The sequence below is a fragment of the Brienomyrus brachyistius genome, chromosome 24, assembly GCF_023856365.1.
Source record: "Brienomyrus brachyistius isolate T26 chromosome 24, BBRACH_0.4, whole genome shotgun sequence".
In the NCBI taxonomy this organism is placed as follows: domain Eukaryota; kingdom Metazoa; phylum Chordata; class Actinopteri; order Osteoglossiformes; family Mormyridae; genus Brienomyrus; species Brienomyrus brachyistius.
Window position 1 is genome coordinate 1389652 of NC_064556.1, and position 15959 is coordinate 1405610.

The 15959-nt window shown below is 44.1% G+C and overlaps 2 protein-coding genes and 1 long non-coding RNA gene across 4 annotated transcripts in view; 2 read left to right on the top strand and 1 right to left on the bottom strand.

Annotated features, from left to right (window-relative positions):
- LOC125719995 (NACHT, LRR and PYD domains-containing protein 12-like) overlaps positions 1 to 15959 on the top strand; it is a 263868-nt gene that overhangs the window by 185285 nt on the left and 62624 nt on the right. Inside the window, exons 18-19 of the mRNA XM_048994927.1 lie at positions 11358 to 11428; positions 11820 to 11993. Of these exons, the coding sequence (XP_048850884.1) occupies positions 11358 to 11428; positions 11820 to 11993 (245 nt within the window). The remainder of the gene's footprint in view (positions 1 to 11357; positions 11429 to 11819; positions 11994 to 15959) is intronic.
- The window catches only part of LOC125719997 (NLR family CARD domain-containing protein 3-like), a 63938-nt gene that overhangs the window by 24324 nt on the left and 23655 nt on the right, over positions 1 to 15959 (top strand). The window contains exons 2-6 of one of the 2 annotated variants that reach the window (XM_048994935.1): positions 4581 to 4644; positions 4827 to 5055; positions 5225 to 6953; positions 10163 to 10336; positions 11255 to 11311. In XM_048994935.1, coding sequence (XP_048850892.1) covers positions 4588 to 4644; positions 4827 to 5055; positions 5225 to 6953; positions 10163 to 10336; positions 11255 to 11311 — 2246 coding nt within the window. In that variant the 5' untranslated portion in view covers positions 4581 to 4587. The remainder of the gene's footprint in view (positions 1 to 4580; positions 4645 to 4826; positions 5056 to 5224; positions 6954 to 10162; positions 10337 to 11254; positions 11312 to 15959) is intronic. The other variant, XM_048994936.1, reaches the window with a different exon arrangement.
- On the bottom strand, positions 12660 to 13716 carry LOC125720015 (uncharacterized). Its single transcript, XR_007385331.1, has 3 exons — positions 13628 to 13716; positions 12893 to 12990; positions 12660 to 12745 (listed from the first exon to the last, which is right to left on the bottom strand). It is a non-coding gene; the product is annotated as an uncharacterized LOC125720015 (long non-coding RNA).

Genomic DNA, 15959 nt, shown 5'->3' on the forward strand with positions numbered 1-15959 from the left:
ACTCTTACGAACATTTCTAACACTTCCCTGGAACAGGCTGTTGTTCCAGTATGTTTCAAGACCAGCATAATCGTCCCAGTTCTGAAGAAATCAGCGGTGTCCTGCCTGAATGACTACCGTCCCGTGGCCCTAACACCGATCATCATGAAGTGCTTCGAGAGACTAGTCATGGGCCACATCAAAGCCAAACTTCCTATCTCTCTCAACCCCCTCCAGTTTGCCTACCGTCAAAACCGGTCGACTGATGATGCCATATCCACCGCACTTCACCTGTCACTGACCCACTTGGAAAAGAAAGACTCTCATGTGAGGATGCTGTTCATTGATTTTAGCTTTAACACCATCATCCCTCAGAAACTGTCACCTAAACTGAGTGGGTTGGGCCTAAACACCCCGTTAGTGAACTGGATCCTTGACTTCCTGACTGACAGGCCACACTCTGTCCGGATCGGCACCAGCACCTCCAACACCATCACACTGAGCTCAGCCCATTGCTCTTCACGCTATTCACTCACGAAGGCACAGCAGAGCTCAGCTAAAACCACATCATTAAATTTGCAGATGACATGACTGTGGTGGGCCTCATCAAAAACAATGACATCTCAGCATAGAGAGGAGGTGGGAAGAGTGGCAGACTGGTGCAAGAACAACAACCTCTCATTAAATATGGACAAAACAAAAGAAATAATCATCAGCTTCAGGAGATCCAGCACTGTGCATCCACCTCTAACCATCGACGGCGCTGTTGTCGACAGGATGCAGGTGCACCAAGTTCCTGGGTGTCTATATCACGGACGACCTCTCATGGTCCCTCAACTCCTCCTCTAAAGCTAAGAGGGCTCGTCAGCGGCTGCACTTTCTGCGAAGACTAAAAAGAGTGCGCCTCCCACCACAGATCCTCAAGACATCCTACACCGGCACCATCGAAAGCCTTCTCTCCAGCTGCATCACTGTCTGGTACGGGAACTGCAAGGCGGATAGTGACAGCAGCTGAGAAGGTTATCGGTGTGCCCCTACCTCACGTGAAAGACATTTTCAAGACCCGCTGCTACAACAGAGCCAGAAACATAGTGAAGGATCACTACCATCCATTACATGGACATTTTTCACTCCTACCATCTGTCAAATGGTATCGTAGCTTCCATTCTGCCTCCACCAGACTGTGTGACAGCTTGGTTCCACAAGCCATCAGGGCTCTGAACGCACTTTAAGTTTAGATCATAGCTGTTCTGAAATACCTCATACCTGCATTTTCATGTTTACTCTGTACAATATAGTAACCAGTGCAATAGTACCATGCAATACAATATAATATAATAACCATGTGCAATAATACTGGAGTGTCATGTACTGTTCTGTCCATTCATTGTTCCGCCTGTTCATTGTAAATTGTAATGTGATCACACCCATTGCACTTTATTGTGTTGCCTGTTTGCACCTTTTTGCCCTGTTGTGTGTAATGTTCAGTGTTACTGGATGTGGCACCGGGGCCATGGGGAAACGTTATCTCATCACACTTTGTACATGTATAAAGCTGTTGATGACAATAAAGTAACCCTAACCTTAATAATAACTTTGCGTCCTCATCCAGGGTGTAGAAATGACAGAAATACTTCAATTACATTTATTTCCCAGGAGTTATTAGGGGTGCCAGTAATTGTGGAACAGATGATTTTATGAGAAATAATTATTTCTTAGTCAGGGATTATTTTTCTTTCTTAAAATTCACTTGAGTTAAAGATTAAATTTTTCTACAATTTTCAGTGTGAGAGTATGCTTCTGCATTAAGTGAATTTATTTTAAGGATTTTTACACATCTTAACCAGGAGTGCCAATAATTATGGAAGGCAGTGTATACTTGTTTGCATAACATATACTATTCTATATCCCTTGTAAGGGGCGGCATGGTGGTGCAGTGGTTAGCATTGTTGCCTCACACCTCTGGTACCCGGGTTCGAGTCTCCGCCTGGGTCACATGTGTGTGGAGTTTGCATGTTCTCCCCATGTCATCGTGGGGTTTCCTCCAGGTACTCCGGTTTCCCCCCACAGTCCAAAAACATGCTGAGGCTAATTGGAGTTGCTAAATTGCCCGTAGGAGTGCATGTGAGAGTGAATGGTGTGTGAGTGGCCCCCCATCCTGGGTTGTTTCCTGCCTCGTGCCCATTGCTTCCGGGATAGGCTCCGGACCCCCCGCAACCCAGTAGGAGAAGTGGTTTGGGAAATGGATGGATGGATTTATCCCTTGTAGTACGAGGTTATTTTGCATTGCTTTCGATACGATAGCTTGGTATTGATGTCAATGCGAGGTTATTTTGTATTACTTATTAAAGTGTTTTTGAGTGAAGTGTTCCTGTTTGTTCCTTCGAGAGCCTTGTATCCCTCTCACATCCATTTTAATACACCTGTAATTAGAATCTCTTTTTTGGACTGAACAGATAAGTTGTATTATTTTGGACCTCTTGGATGGACCTTTTCACCAGTCTTCTTGAATTAATTTTCATTGCAATTTCCTGTTTACTGTTATTTGTGGATCATATTTACTTTTTAGTATGTTCTTTCCTTTACTGTATTCCTCCAAAAGTATAATCTTTTCCTCCTCTGACCAATTTGGCTTCCTTGTCTTCTTTTCTCCCTTTTTTTTTTACTTCGTGAGTAACAGGACAGTTTTACTGTTCTAAAGCGTCTTTCAGTGTTGTATCCCTTAATTAATCCCTTAATGTTTTCCCTTAACTAAGGAAACCTTTTTAAGGGGTTCTGTGCAACACCCTTAAATACATCCCTTAGCTAAGGATAAATTAAACCTTTAGTGTCATACTTAAGGGGAAAACTTAAGCTGTTTTGTGCAACCAGCCCCAGGCATTTAATGACTTCTTAGGCACAGCCATCACTAGTATCTGTATGTGGGGAGAATATCGACCTTTTCAAGAGATATACTTACCTCGGCAGTGACATTCATATCTCTGGTGATTCTTCCTGTGAAGTCAGCAGACGGATTGGGAGACCATGGGGGGTGATGAGGTCGCTGGAAAGGGGTGTGTGACACTCCTGATATCTTTGCAAGAGGAAGAAGGTCCATGTCTTTAGAGTCCTGGTGCTCCCTGTCTTGCTGTATGGCTGTGAGACATTGACCATATCCAGTGAGCTGAGACGAATACTGGACTCCTTCAGTACTGTATCTCTTTGGAAAGTCCTTGGGTACCGCTGGTTAGACTTTGCGTCGAATGAGCGGTTGCTAGAGGAGTCCTGAATGAGGCACATTACCTGTATTGTGAGAGAGCGTCAGTTACGGCACTATGGTCATGTGGCGTGTTTCCCTGAGGGTGATTTGGCTTGAAAATAGCTGGAACAGGCCAAGGGGATACCCACGTAACCCCTGGCTGCAGCAGATGGATGGCCATTTCCAGAGGGTGGGACTGGACCATGTATCTGCCTGAGGGATCATCAGCTGGGATCCCAAGGAGTTTTGTTGTGTGGTGGGTGCGGCAATGCTCCCCAACCTGACCTGACCTGTGGCTGGTACTATGAAACGGGGTTACTAGCTTATCGGAGTAACTTATTGGATTTAAGGTACCACAGTTTAAATGGATTTCATATTCGTTCACATTTTGCCAAGACTACCCGATAAGCCAGTAACCCCACTTCATAGTACAGGCCACTGATTAGCACCGATTCAGACAAGCTGATTTTGTCAACCCCACGTTCGCAAATTGACTCCGGGTTAAATCTGAATTGGTTAAACCCCCTTTGTAGTACAGACCCCTGACCTACAATTAGTTATTAAAATGCTGGGCAAACCCAAAAATGGTACTGTAATTAGTTACTTAAGAGTTTTTAATTGAATAGAGGAAATATTTTTTTTACAGTGCATCAACAATCTAAGCATGAACAGAAAATAAACACTATTTTGTATTTTTTAAGGTCTATTATTACTGCTCTTATACTCCAGGTTAGTGTATACCTCACTGTGTGAGGTAATGTGTCACAAAATGTGTTTGTGAAAATGCCGATATTGAGCTTCCTGTCAAAGACCATCAGAAATTCTCAGGCTATTTACTCAGTTTGCTGACTGAGGATGGTAAATGAAATGCTGTTAGTTAGCTCTGCTAATCAAGCCGAAATCTGTTTGAAATCAAGTTAATCTCCATAAAACCCACTGAGTACAAAGGGCAGCATATCAGACTGTCTGTCCTGCCTGCTGTGTCTCTGTGGTGGAGCAGGATGTCACTGGTTCTCTTCTGCTGTTATGAGAAGATTGACGTCATGAAGCTGCCCTAATGAATAAAGCTTATAATAGATCCTTTATTGTCCACATGGGGAAAATCTTTTTTAGAGCAAGCTATCCATGAAGGACAGCCACCTGTTGGGGGGGCCAGGGAGCTGGGGGTTAAGGGCCTTGCTTAAGTACCCTCAGACGTGCTGTGGCTGGGTTTGAACCGGCAACCTTCTGATTACAGGCACACAGGCTGAGCCACAAACTGAGTCACATCTTACACCTTTACACATTAAAATCCACCGTTACAGACCTTCTGTTACACTTGTGTACATGATTTGAGGTCTTTATGTTTCTGTCTTATTCACAGAGACCAAATGGAAGGATGCAGATCAGATCTACAGGAGAAACCGGGTTTCTCTTCCATATTGAAGGTTTGCATTTATGGCTGATATATATTTTCTGAAGTGAATTCTGTGAATTGGTTTATATTTTATACAGCTGTACAGTAAGAAACTAATAATGTTGATGAATAGATATTCAACCCTATGAGTCAATAAATAAAACTATGAAATGGTTTAGTTCAAGTAGCAATTAACTGTGACTGTGCATTTAGTCACTAGAAGAAAATGCTGTGAGGTTCCTGAAGGACGAGCTGAAGATCATCACGAGGTACCTAGATCAGAATTACCCAGAATGCTCTGAGCCCCAGCTGGAGGAGGACAATGACCTGGACAGTGATGGTCAGATGCAGAAGACCTGTGGTAGAGAAGGAGCTCTGAAGATCACACTGTACATCCTGAGGACCATGAAGCAAAATGATTTCGCTGACAGACTGGAGAAGAGTAAGAGCTGTGTGTCATTCTGTGTGTGTTTGTTTGGTCTCAGAAAAATGGTATTTAAAAAAAACATGTATTATGTTTCAGTTTATCATTTAATTTAATATGATTCAGTTTTGCTTGTATGAGAAAAAAATTGCGTTGAAAAGTCTGTGTTTTTACCATTTCATTTCAGGGCGTCTTCTGTCACAATGTCAGCGCATAATCAAATGTACCCTGAAGCAGAGATGTGAGAGTGTATTTGACGGGAAAGTTAAGGAAGGACAGTCAACACTCCTCAGTGAGATTTACACAGAACTCTACATAACTGAAGGTGGGGCTGGAGGAGTCAATGATGAACATGAAGTGAGACAGATTGAAACAGCATCCAAGAAAAGGCGAACAGAAGATACTACAGTCAAGTGCAATGATATATTTAAACCCTTATGTGGGCGTGAGACACCTATCAGAACTGTACTCACTAAAGGGGTGGCAGGTATCGGGAAAACAGTCTCTGTGCAGAAATTTATTCTCGACTGGGCAGAAGGAAAAGCAAACCAGGATGTTCACTTCATATTTGCTCTTCCTTTCCGGGACCTGAATTTGATTAGGAAGGAATACAGTCTGATTGAACTGCTTCACCACTTTGTCCCTGATCTCAAATCAGTTGAATCTTCTGAGCTTTTTAGGTACAAAGTCTTGTTCATCTTTGATGGTCTGGATGAGTGTCACCTTCCTCTATATTTTCAGAACAATGACAGCTGGTTTGATGTAACAAAGAAAACGTCACTGGATGTGCTGTTGACTAACCTCATTAAGGGGAATCTGCTTCCATCCGCTCTCCTCTGGATAACCTCCCGGCCAGCAGCAGCCAATCAGATACCTCCTGAGTGCCTCCACCGGGTGACAGAGATACGAGGGTTCAGTGATGCCCAGAAGGAGGAGTATTTCAGGAGGAGATTCAGTGATCAGAGCCTGGCCAGCAGGATTATCACACATGTGAAATCATCAAGGAGCCTCTTCATCATGTGCCACATACCTGTGTTCTGCTGGATTTCAGCCACTGTCCTTGAGAAGCTTTTTAGTGAAACTGACCGGGGAGAAATTCCAAGCACTTTGACAGACATGTACACACATTTCCTGATCTTTCAGACAAGTTTAAAAAATGACAAGTACATGAAAAAAAGTGAAGCCAAGCTTAATAAATGCTTTGAATCTGGTAAGAAATCCCTGTTAAAATTTGGTAAGCTGGCTTTTGACAACCTTGAGAAAGGCAATCTCATATTTTATGAGCAAGATCTGACAGAGAATGGCCTTGATGTCAGTGAAGCTTCAGTTCACTCTGGATTGTGTACAGACATCTTTAAAGAGGAATATGGGCTGTATCAGGAGAAGGTGTACTGCTTTGTGCATCTGAGCGTCCAGGAGTATCTCGCTGCTTTATATGCGTTTCTATCAAACTCATCAGCTGACCTGCTGAAGACTTCAGTGGATCAGGCATTAAAGAGCAAGAATGGACACTTGGACCTCTACCTCCGCTTCCTCCTGGGCCTCTCAACAAACTCCAGTAAGACTCTGTTACAAAGACTACTGGGGCCGACAAGAACCATCTCACATGATATTAAAGAAACAGCCCAATACATCAAGGGGAAAATAAAGGACAATTTATCTCCAGAAAGGACCATCAACCTCTTCCACTGTCTTAATGAGCTGGGTGACAACTCTCTAGTAGTGGAAATACAAATATACCTGAATTCAGGACGTCTTTCAGCAGAAGACCTCTCTCCTGCACAGTACTCAGCTCTGGCCTTTGTGATGCTGATGTCAGATGAGGAGCTGGATGTGTTTGATCTGAAGAAATTCATCAGATCAGATAAGGAACATTGGAGGCTGCTGCCTGTGGTCAAGACATCTAGGAGAGCTCTGTAAGTCAGGATGTGAAACAGTATCTTGTCTGGCAGGAACAGATTAACTTTGTTAAAATATTTCAAATATTCAATTTATTCCTTCTTATGGATTAATTCCTGGGCTGGATTGTTTTTTGATAATCTGGAACCCAGATTTTATAATGACTGAGGGTAGTGATGTAGTAAAAACACAAAAGTGTCATTTCCATGACAACCCTGTGTGCATCCTAACCTGCTATAGAAACAAAGGGGGTCCTTGTCTGAGGGGGTTATGAGTGAAATGATCCTTTATTTGCACAAGTAGAGGTACATTGGAATGCATCTCTTCTCACTCTCCATGAGAGACGCAGACACATTTACAGGTGAGACCAAGCTTAGGGGTCACAGCACAGGGTCAGCTGACATCCAGGCCCACAGACATGTGACTGTTCTGCTGAGTGTCTAACCAGTGATCCTCCAATCACAGGCACAGAGGCTTAGCCTGCTGAGTCACACACCAGCCCCACAGAAATGGTATGTGAGTGTTACTGTCAGCAGGTGTGTCCATGTGATGGAGCCCAGAGCTGGGAGCTTCCAGAAGACTGCTGTCTCTGACTGCTCACTGGCGCCCTCTGCTGGCTGCAGCTGCTCCTAGCTGAGGATGCGACGACAGCTAGTCAGGCAGTAATAGACTAACATCGTTTTAAATTTCAATGAAACTGTATAAATATATTATTTCCCCTCTTGGATTAATAACCAGGATGGATGTTTTTGGAACCCAGATTTTATATTGACTGAAGGTAGTGATGTCATTAAAATACAGGTTTTCCGTGACCATCCTGTGTGACAAACAGCCACGAGGCAGAACTTTACAGAAAGTTAAAGTTTGCCTTAATACTGGGAAAAACACTCAGAAGTTCTTTTCAGTTCTGGATACTGGAGGAAGTATTTCTGTAAATACTGGGTGTCGTACATGACTCTGCGGGTTCGGACTCTGTGCCCTTGGTGAAGGTCGCTGGTTCAGATCTCCTGGCCGGCAGTGATGTCATCGCTGGACCCTTGACTAAGACCCTTAATGCCAATGGCTGCAGGGGTGCTGGATGCTGGCCAATCCTGTGCTGTGACCCCAAACTTCCTCTCACCTGTGTGTGTGTCTCATGGAGAGCAAGATGGGATGGGTGAAAAGACAATGTCGCCATGGAGATTGATGAAGTATCTATCAGTCAAAGCCCTGCTCAGAGCTGTATGAAAATACTCATGCAGATATATTGCAATATTGCAGCGTCTCAGGGTAACTGGCCGTTTAAAATTATTAAAAAGCAGTTCGGAATTGGCTACAGAGTCTCAAGAATAACAATGTCTTGTACATTGAAACAACAAAATTGGTGTCATTTTTAAAATTACCGTTCATTGAATAAATTTTAGAGCATATTCACTTTCATAGCGTCATTTTACAGAGCTAGATTTAACAATTACATGTACAGAACGTCTTTAAGGAATTTGGTCTTTTTGATATATACAGTGGTGGGCGGAGTCCCCCTAATCCGCTAACTGCTAATAAGCAAAGGTAACTTTTTAATTAGCAGATTAGCATTTGTGCTAACTCTGAAAGCACAAATCCTTTATTTGAATTGCGATTGCGATCATAACGGGGCAGACCCTTTATATTTGACTTATATTACGTGGGATGTGTTTATAATTCATAAATTAATTTGGCTAGCAAATCGATGTTACATTTTCCACATAATAAACGATGTAACGTTATCCTGTTAATAATGTTAGTAATGTTTCACCGTCGGCACTGACAATACAGACGCTCCTCTGCTTACGAATGAGATACGTTCCGAACGGCCGTTCATAACTTGAAATGTTTGTAAGTCGTTATTCAACATCATTTTAAGGGTATACGCAAGTACAAAGAGCTGGGATGCTGGGATTACGCACGCTACGCTGCTGTGCGGCAGGAGTAGCGGCCAGAGGTCGTACTAGGCGGAAGTGGCGCGCAGAAAAAAAATTGATGTTGCGGACAGGAAACGGAAGCCCAATTAACACAATTTGGATGTACATTCCTCTTCATTCGTATGTCTGAAAGTTTGTAAGTAGATGAGCGTCTGTATATCAAGACGCAGCAAAAATGTATTCAGTCTTATTAATGTTCAAAAATACTTCCATGCGCTCTGTCTCTCTGCATTTCCGCATAACTTCCATGTTAGCGCCGGTGCTTGTGGTCAGACAATCATCAAATCATCGCTGACCTGTGATCGGACCGAGTTCCGATGATCTCGCTCACACACACGTAGATATACATGCACAGACATGCATCAATTCTCGTTCTGTTTCACATGATATACCACGGCGTGGCCAGCCACTATATGGGGACATATTCGGGTATAAATGAGGGCATTGGTACAGGGGCGCCAGGTCATAAAATGTAGTCCCACTGTCTCCAAAAATGGTCACAAAATGCGGCTAAATGGTCGCATTCTAGAAACAAGTGAAACCACACTTTTGACTTCTTAGGCATTTTTTACATTATGTGAAAAACAAAACAAGAACACATACATACGCAAACCGGTTCCCAGGTTTATCTCTGGACGCACTTTTTTCCTCTACAACGGGTTTGTGACGTTACATTAGACAGCCAATCAGCAGCGACTTTAGGTCTTTACACGAGTATGCTGCATGCTTATTGGCTGACAGACGCTGAGCTAGTGTTTGGGTATTGAAATTTGGCACCGAAAGAGAATTAATTTTTTGATCCTCGATAGGATCAGAGCATTTTGGTTCAATAACAAAGGTACCCCAGTTCGATACCCAGCCCTATTTTGGGGACACCTGGAGAATTCACATATAATTTTCACATAGTATTTCCACATGCATTGTTAATAATGCACTGTACCATAAACAGTGTATAGGTGTTACGTGCCCAGGGTCTGTGTGGTGGTGTGTGTTTTTTCTTCCTTGTTTTCTGCAGTATTGGTCCTGATTCCTGTCCACCCCAATGAGGTCATGTGTGGGCAGGGTTTTCCGTTTTATAAGGTAGCCTGCCGAGAAGACCGAGGGCGTCGGCATTCTCCTACCTGGCGTCGCCCCCCCGTTAGTTGTTTGTTGGGGTGCTTTCTGGTTCTATAGTACATGTTTGTTCACCCTTGTAACAACAGGGCAAGTAAACTCATGAATTAGTTCGCCTCAGACCTAGACCTGGGGTTGTAACAGTAGATGGTGTCTTAAAATGGTTTATTTTCCAGGTTGGACAGCTGTAATCTCACAGAGAAATGCTGTGAGGTGCTGGCTTCAGCTCTGAGGTCAAACCCCTCACACCTGAGAGAGCTGGACCTGAGTGACAATGACCTGCTGGATTCAGGAGTGAGGCTGCTCTCTGCTGGACTGGGGGATTCACACTGTAAACTGGAGATACTGAGGTCAGTATTACTGGGAATTCCACACTGTAAACTGGAGACACTGAGGTCAGTATTACTGGGTATTCCACACTGTATACTGGAGATAATGAGGTCAGTATTACTGGGTATTCCACACTGTAAACTGGAGACACTGAGGTCAGTATTACTGGGTATTCCACACTGTATACTGGAGATAATGAGGTCAGTATTACTGGGTATTCCACACTGTAAACTGGAGACACTGAGGTCAGTATTACTGGGTATTCCACACTGTATACTGGAGATAATGAGGTCAGTATTACTGGGTATTCCACACTGTATACTGGAGATAATGAGGTCAGTATTACTGGGTATTCCACACTGTATACTGGAGATAATGAGGTCAGTATTACTGGGTATTCCACACTGTATACTGGAGATAATGAGGTCAGTATTACTGGGTATTCCACACTGTATACTGGAGATAATGAGGTCAGTATTACTGGGTATACCACAACATATATTTTGTTCCAATTGACATGTAACTTAATTTCTTCAGTTTTAATACAAAACAAGCCAGACATCATCCAGGCGGAAATCAGAACCAACACAGGTTTACAGGCCTGCATTAGCTGCTGGGGATGTTCACATCTCCTCCTTTCAGAGTTACTAGTCAGTTTGGGGACACCTGGCAGAAAGAAGGCTGTCGACTGCAGGAACAGAGACACACGGGAAACCAGGGTGCTGAATATTACCCCCAAATGGAAGCTTTTTATCAGGAACAGGGAGAACAGGGATGGAGGAAAAAGGGGGAGGTGCTGAAAGACTGTTTGGTCTGGGGGGGTCCAGGCCAGTCACTTGCCCCAGTCAGGCTGTGGCTTTGGGCACGAGAACACTGGCATTTTGACCGGTCGCTGCCACCTGAATTTTGTCTGAAATTTTGTGGTTTCCTTTTTATAGGCTGCCAGACTGTAGAGTTACAGAGAGAGGCTGTTCTTCACTGGCTTCAGCTCTGAGGTCAAACTCCTCACACCTGAGAGAGCTGGACCTGAGTGACAATAACCTGCAGGATTCAGGAGTGAAGCTGCTCTCTGCTGGACTGGGGGATTCACACTGTAAACTGGAGATACTGAGGTAAGTATTACTGGGTATTCCACACTGTAAACTGGAGATACTGAGATCAGTCCTATTTCACAGTTCGAATACTAAACTAGTATTTTAATAAAAGTGTGACGCATGCAAGGCAGGTCACACAACCGCATGTTTTATATTTTTCAGAAAAGCAGATATTATGCTGTGGTGCCAGTTATACTTTAATATTGTTATACTCACTTACTGTTTTGCTGTGTACTACAGTAAATGCATGGGCTGGACTTTTCAGTTTTATAGCAGAGGAACCTAAATCATATTTCCACAGGTGGAATTGTACTAAATAAATTACTCTTTTATTTTGGGTACCTGCGGCATGGGCCCCTTCCTGTGCCACCTGAATTTTGTCTGAAATTTTGTGATTTCCTTTCTGCAGGCTGTCAGGCTGTAGAGTCACAGAAGAAGGCTGTTCTTCCCTGGCTTCAGTTCTGAGGTCAAACCCCTCACACCTGAGAGAGCTGGATCTGAGCTACAACCACCCAGGAGAATCAGGAGTGAAGCTGCTCTCTGCTGGACTGGGGGATCCCAGCTGTAAACTGGAGAAGCTGAAGTGAGTAGAGAGTGAAAATTTTTTGTCAGTTCAAGTGAAGTTTCTTGGTATAGCACATGATTATACAACAAGGCCATTTCTGAAAAAGATGAGAAATAAAGTGCATAAAGTAAAAGCATAGAAATAAATATGAAAATAAAAAATAAAGAACATGAAACATTTAAGAATGACGTAGTCGACCACGGAGCCGCAGCCTGGGTGCTCTGGTGCCCTTATAAACACCATCAGTTACCATGACGTAGTCGACCACGGAGCCGCGGCCTGGGTGCTCTGGTGCCCTTATAAACACCATCAGTTACGATGACGTAGTCGACCACGGAGCTGCGGCCTGGGTGCTCTGGTGCCCTTATAAACACCATCAGTTACGATGATGTAGTCGACCACGGAGCCGCGGCCTGGGTGCTCTGGTGTCCTTATAAACACCATCAGTTACGATGACGTAGTCGACCACGGAGCTGCAGCCTGGGTGCTCTGGTGTCCTTATAAACACCATCAGTTACGATGACGTAGTCGACCACGGACAGTATGGATCTAATACCATACTGTCATGGATAACCTCCCACAAGCGATACCCACTGATCTAACACCATGCTGTCATGGATAACCTCCCTCAAGCGATACCCACTGATCTAATTTCATGCTGTCATGGATAACCTGCCTCAAGCGATACCCACTGATCTAACACCATACTGTCATGGATATCCTCCCTCAAGCGATACCCACTCATCTAATACCATACTGTAATGGATAACCTGCCTCAAGCGATACCCACTGATCTAATTCCATGCTGTCATGGATAACCTACCTCAAGCGATACCCACTGATCTAACACCATACTGTCATGGATATCCTCCCTCAAGCGATACCCACTCATCTAATACTATACTGTAATGGATAACCTGCCTCAAGCGATACCCACTCATCTAATACCATACTGTCATGGATAACCTCCCTCAAGCGATACCCACTCATCTAATACCATACTGTCATGGATAACCTGCCTCAAGCGATAGCCACTGATCTAACACCATACTGTCATGGATAACCTACCTCAAGCGATACCCACTGATCTAAAACCATACTGTCATGGATAACCTGCCTCAAGCGATATCCACTGATCTAATTCCATGCTGTCATGGATAACCTGCCTCAAGCGATACCCACTGATCTAATACCATACTGTCATGGATAACCTGCCTCAAGCGATACCCACTGATCTAATACCATACTGTCATGGATAACCTGCCTCAAGCGATACCCACTGATCTAATACCATACTGTCATGGATAACCTGCCTCAAGCGATAGCCACTGATCTAACACCATACTGTCATGGATAACCTACCTCAAGCGATACCCACTGATCTAAAACCATACTGTCATGGATAACCTGCCTCAAGCGATATCCACTAATCTAATTCCATGCTGTCATGGATAACCTGCCTCAAGCGATACCCACTGATCTAATACCATACTGTCATGGATAACCTGCCTCAAGCGATACCCACTGATCTAATACCATACTGTCATGGATAACCTGCCTCAAGCGATATCCACTGATCTAACACCATACTGTCATGGATAACCTGCCTCAAGCGATACCCACTGATCTAATTCCATGCTGTCATGGATAACCTGCCTCAAGCGATACCCACTGATCTAACACCATACTGTCATGGATAACCTGCCTCAAGCGATACCCACTGATCTAACACCGTACTGTCATGGATAACCTCCCTTAAGCGATATCTACTGATCTAACTCCATGCTGTCATGGATAACCTGCCTCAAGCGATACCCACTGATCTAACACCATACTGTCATGGATAACCTCCCTCAAGCGATACCCACTGATCTAATTTCATGCTGTCATGGATAACCTCCCTCAAGCGATATCCACTGATCTAACTCCATGCTGTCATGGATAACCTGCCTCAAGCGATACCCACTGATCTAACACCATACTGTCATGGATAACCTCCCTCAAGCGATACCCACTGATCTAATTTCATGCTGTCATGGATAACCTGCCTCAAGCGATACCCACTGATCTAACACCATACTGTCATGGATATCCTCCCTCAAGCGATACCCACTCATCTAATACCGTACTGTCATGGATAACCTGCCTCAAGCGATACCCACTGATCTAATTCCATGCTGTCATGGATAACCTGCCTCAAGCGATACCCACTGATCTAACACCATACTGTCATGGATATCCTCCCTCAAGCGATACCCACTCATCTAATACCATACTGTCATGGATAACCTCCCTCAAGCGATACCCACTGATCTAATTTCATGCTGTCATGGATAACCTGCCTCAAGCGATACCCACTGATCTAACACCATACTGTCATGGATATCCTCCCTCAAGCGATACCCACTCATCTAATACCATACTGTAATGGATAACCTGCCTCAAGCGATACCCACTGATCTAATTCCATGCTGTCATGGATAACCTGCCTCAAGCGATACCCACTGATCTAACACCATACTGTCATGGATATCCTCCCTCAAGCGATACCCACTCATCTAATACCATACTGTCATGGATAACCTACCTCAAGCGATACCCACTGATCTAACACCATACTGTCATGGATATCCTCCCTCAAGCGATACACACTCATCTAATACCGTATTGTAATGGATAACCTGCCTCAAGCGATACCCACTGATCTAATTCCATGCTGTCATGGATAACCTGCCTCAAGCGATACCCACTGATCTAACACCATTCTGTCATGGATATCCTCCCTCAAGCGATACCCACTCATCTAATACCATACTGTAATGGATAACCTGCCTCAAGCGATACCCACTGATCTAATTCCATGCTGTCATGGATAACCTGCCTCAAGCGATACCCACTGATCTAACACCATACTGTCATGGATATCCTCCCTCAAGCGATACCCACTCATCTAATACCATACTGTAATGGATAACCTGCCTCAAGCGATACCCACTCATCTAATACCATACTGTCATGGATAACCTCCCTCAAGCGATACCCACTCATCTAATACCATACTGTCATGGATAACCTGCCTCAAGCGATACCCACTGATCTAACACCATACTGTCATGGATAACCTGCCTCAAGCGATATCCACTGATCTAACACCATACTGTCATGGATAACCTGCCTCAAGCGATACCCACTGATCTAATTCCATGCTGTCATGGATAACCTGCCTCAAGCGATACCCACTGATCTAACACCATACTGTCATGGATATCCTCCCTCAAGCGATACCCACTCATCTAACACCATACTGTCATGGATATCCTCCCTCAAGCGATACCCACTCATCTAATACCATGCTGTCATGGATAACCTGCCTCAAGCGATACCCACTGATCTAATTCCATGCTGTCATGGATAACCTGCCTCAACCGATATCCACTGACCTAACACCATACTGTCATGGATAACCTTTCTCAAGCGATACCCACTGATCTAACACCATACTGTCATGGATAACCTGCCTCAAGCGATACCCACTGATCTAATTCCATGCTGTCATGGATAACCTGCCTCAAGCGATATCCACTGATCTAATTCCATGCTGTCATGGATAACCTCCCTCAAGCGATACCCACTCATCTAATACCATACTGTCATGGATAACCTGCCTCAAGCGATACCCACTGATCTAACACCATACTGTCATGGATAACCTGCCTCAAGCGATACCCACTGATCTAACACCGTACTGTCATGGATAACCTCCCTCAAGCGATATCCACTGATCTAACTCCATGCTGTTATGGATAACCTGCCTCAAGCGATACCCACTGATCTAACACCATACTGTCATGGATAACCTCCCTCAAGCGATACCCACTGATCTAATTTCATGCTGTCATGGATAACCTGCCTCAAGCGATACCCACTGATCTAACACCATACTGTCATGGATATCCTCCCTCAAGCGATACCCACTCATCTAAT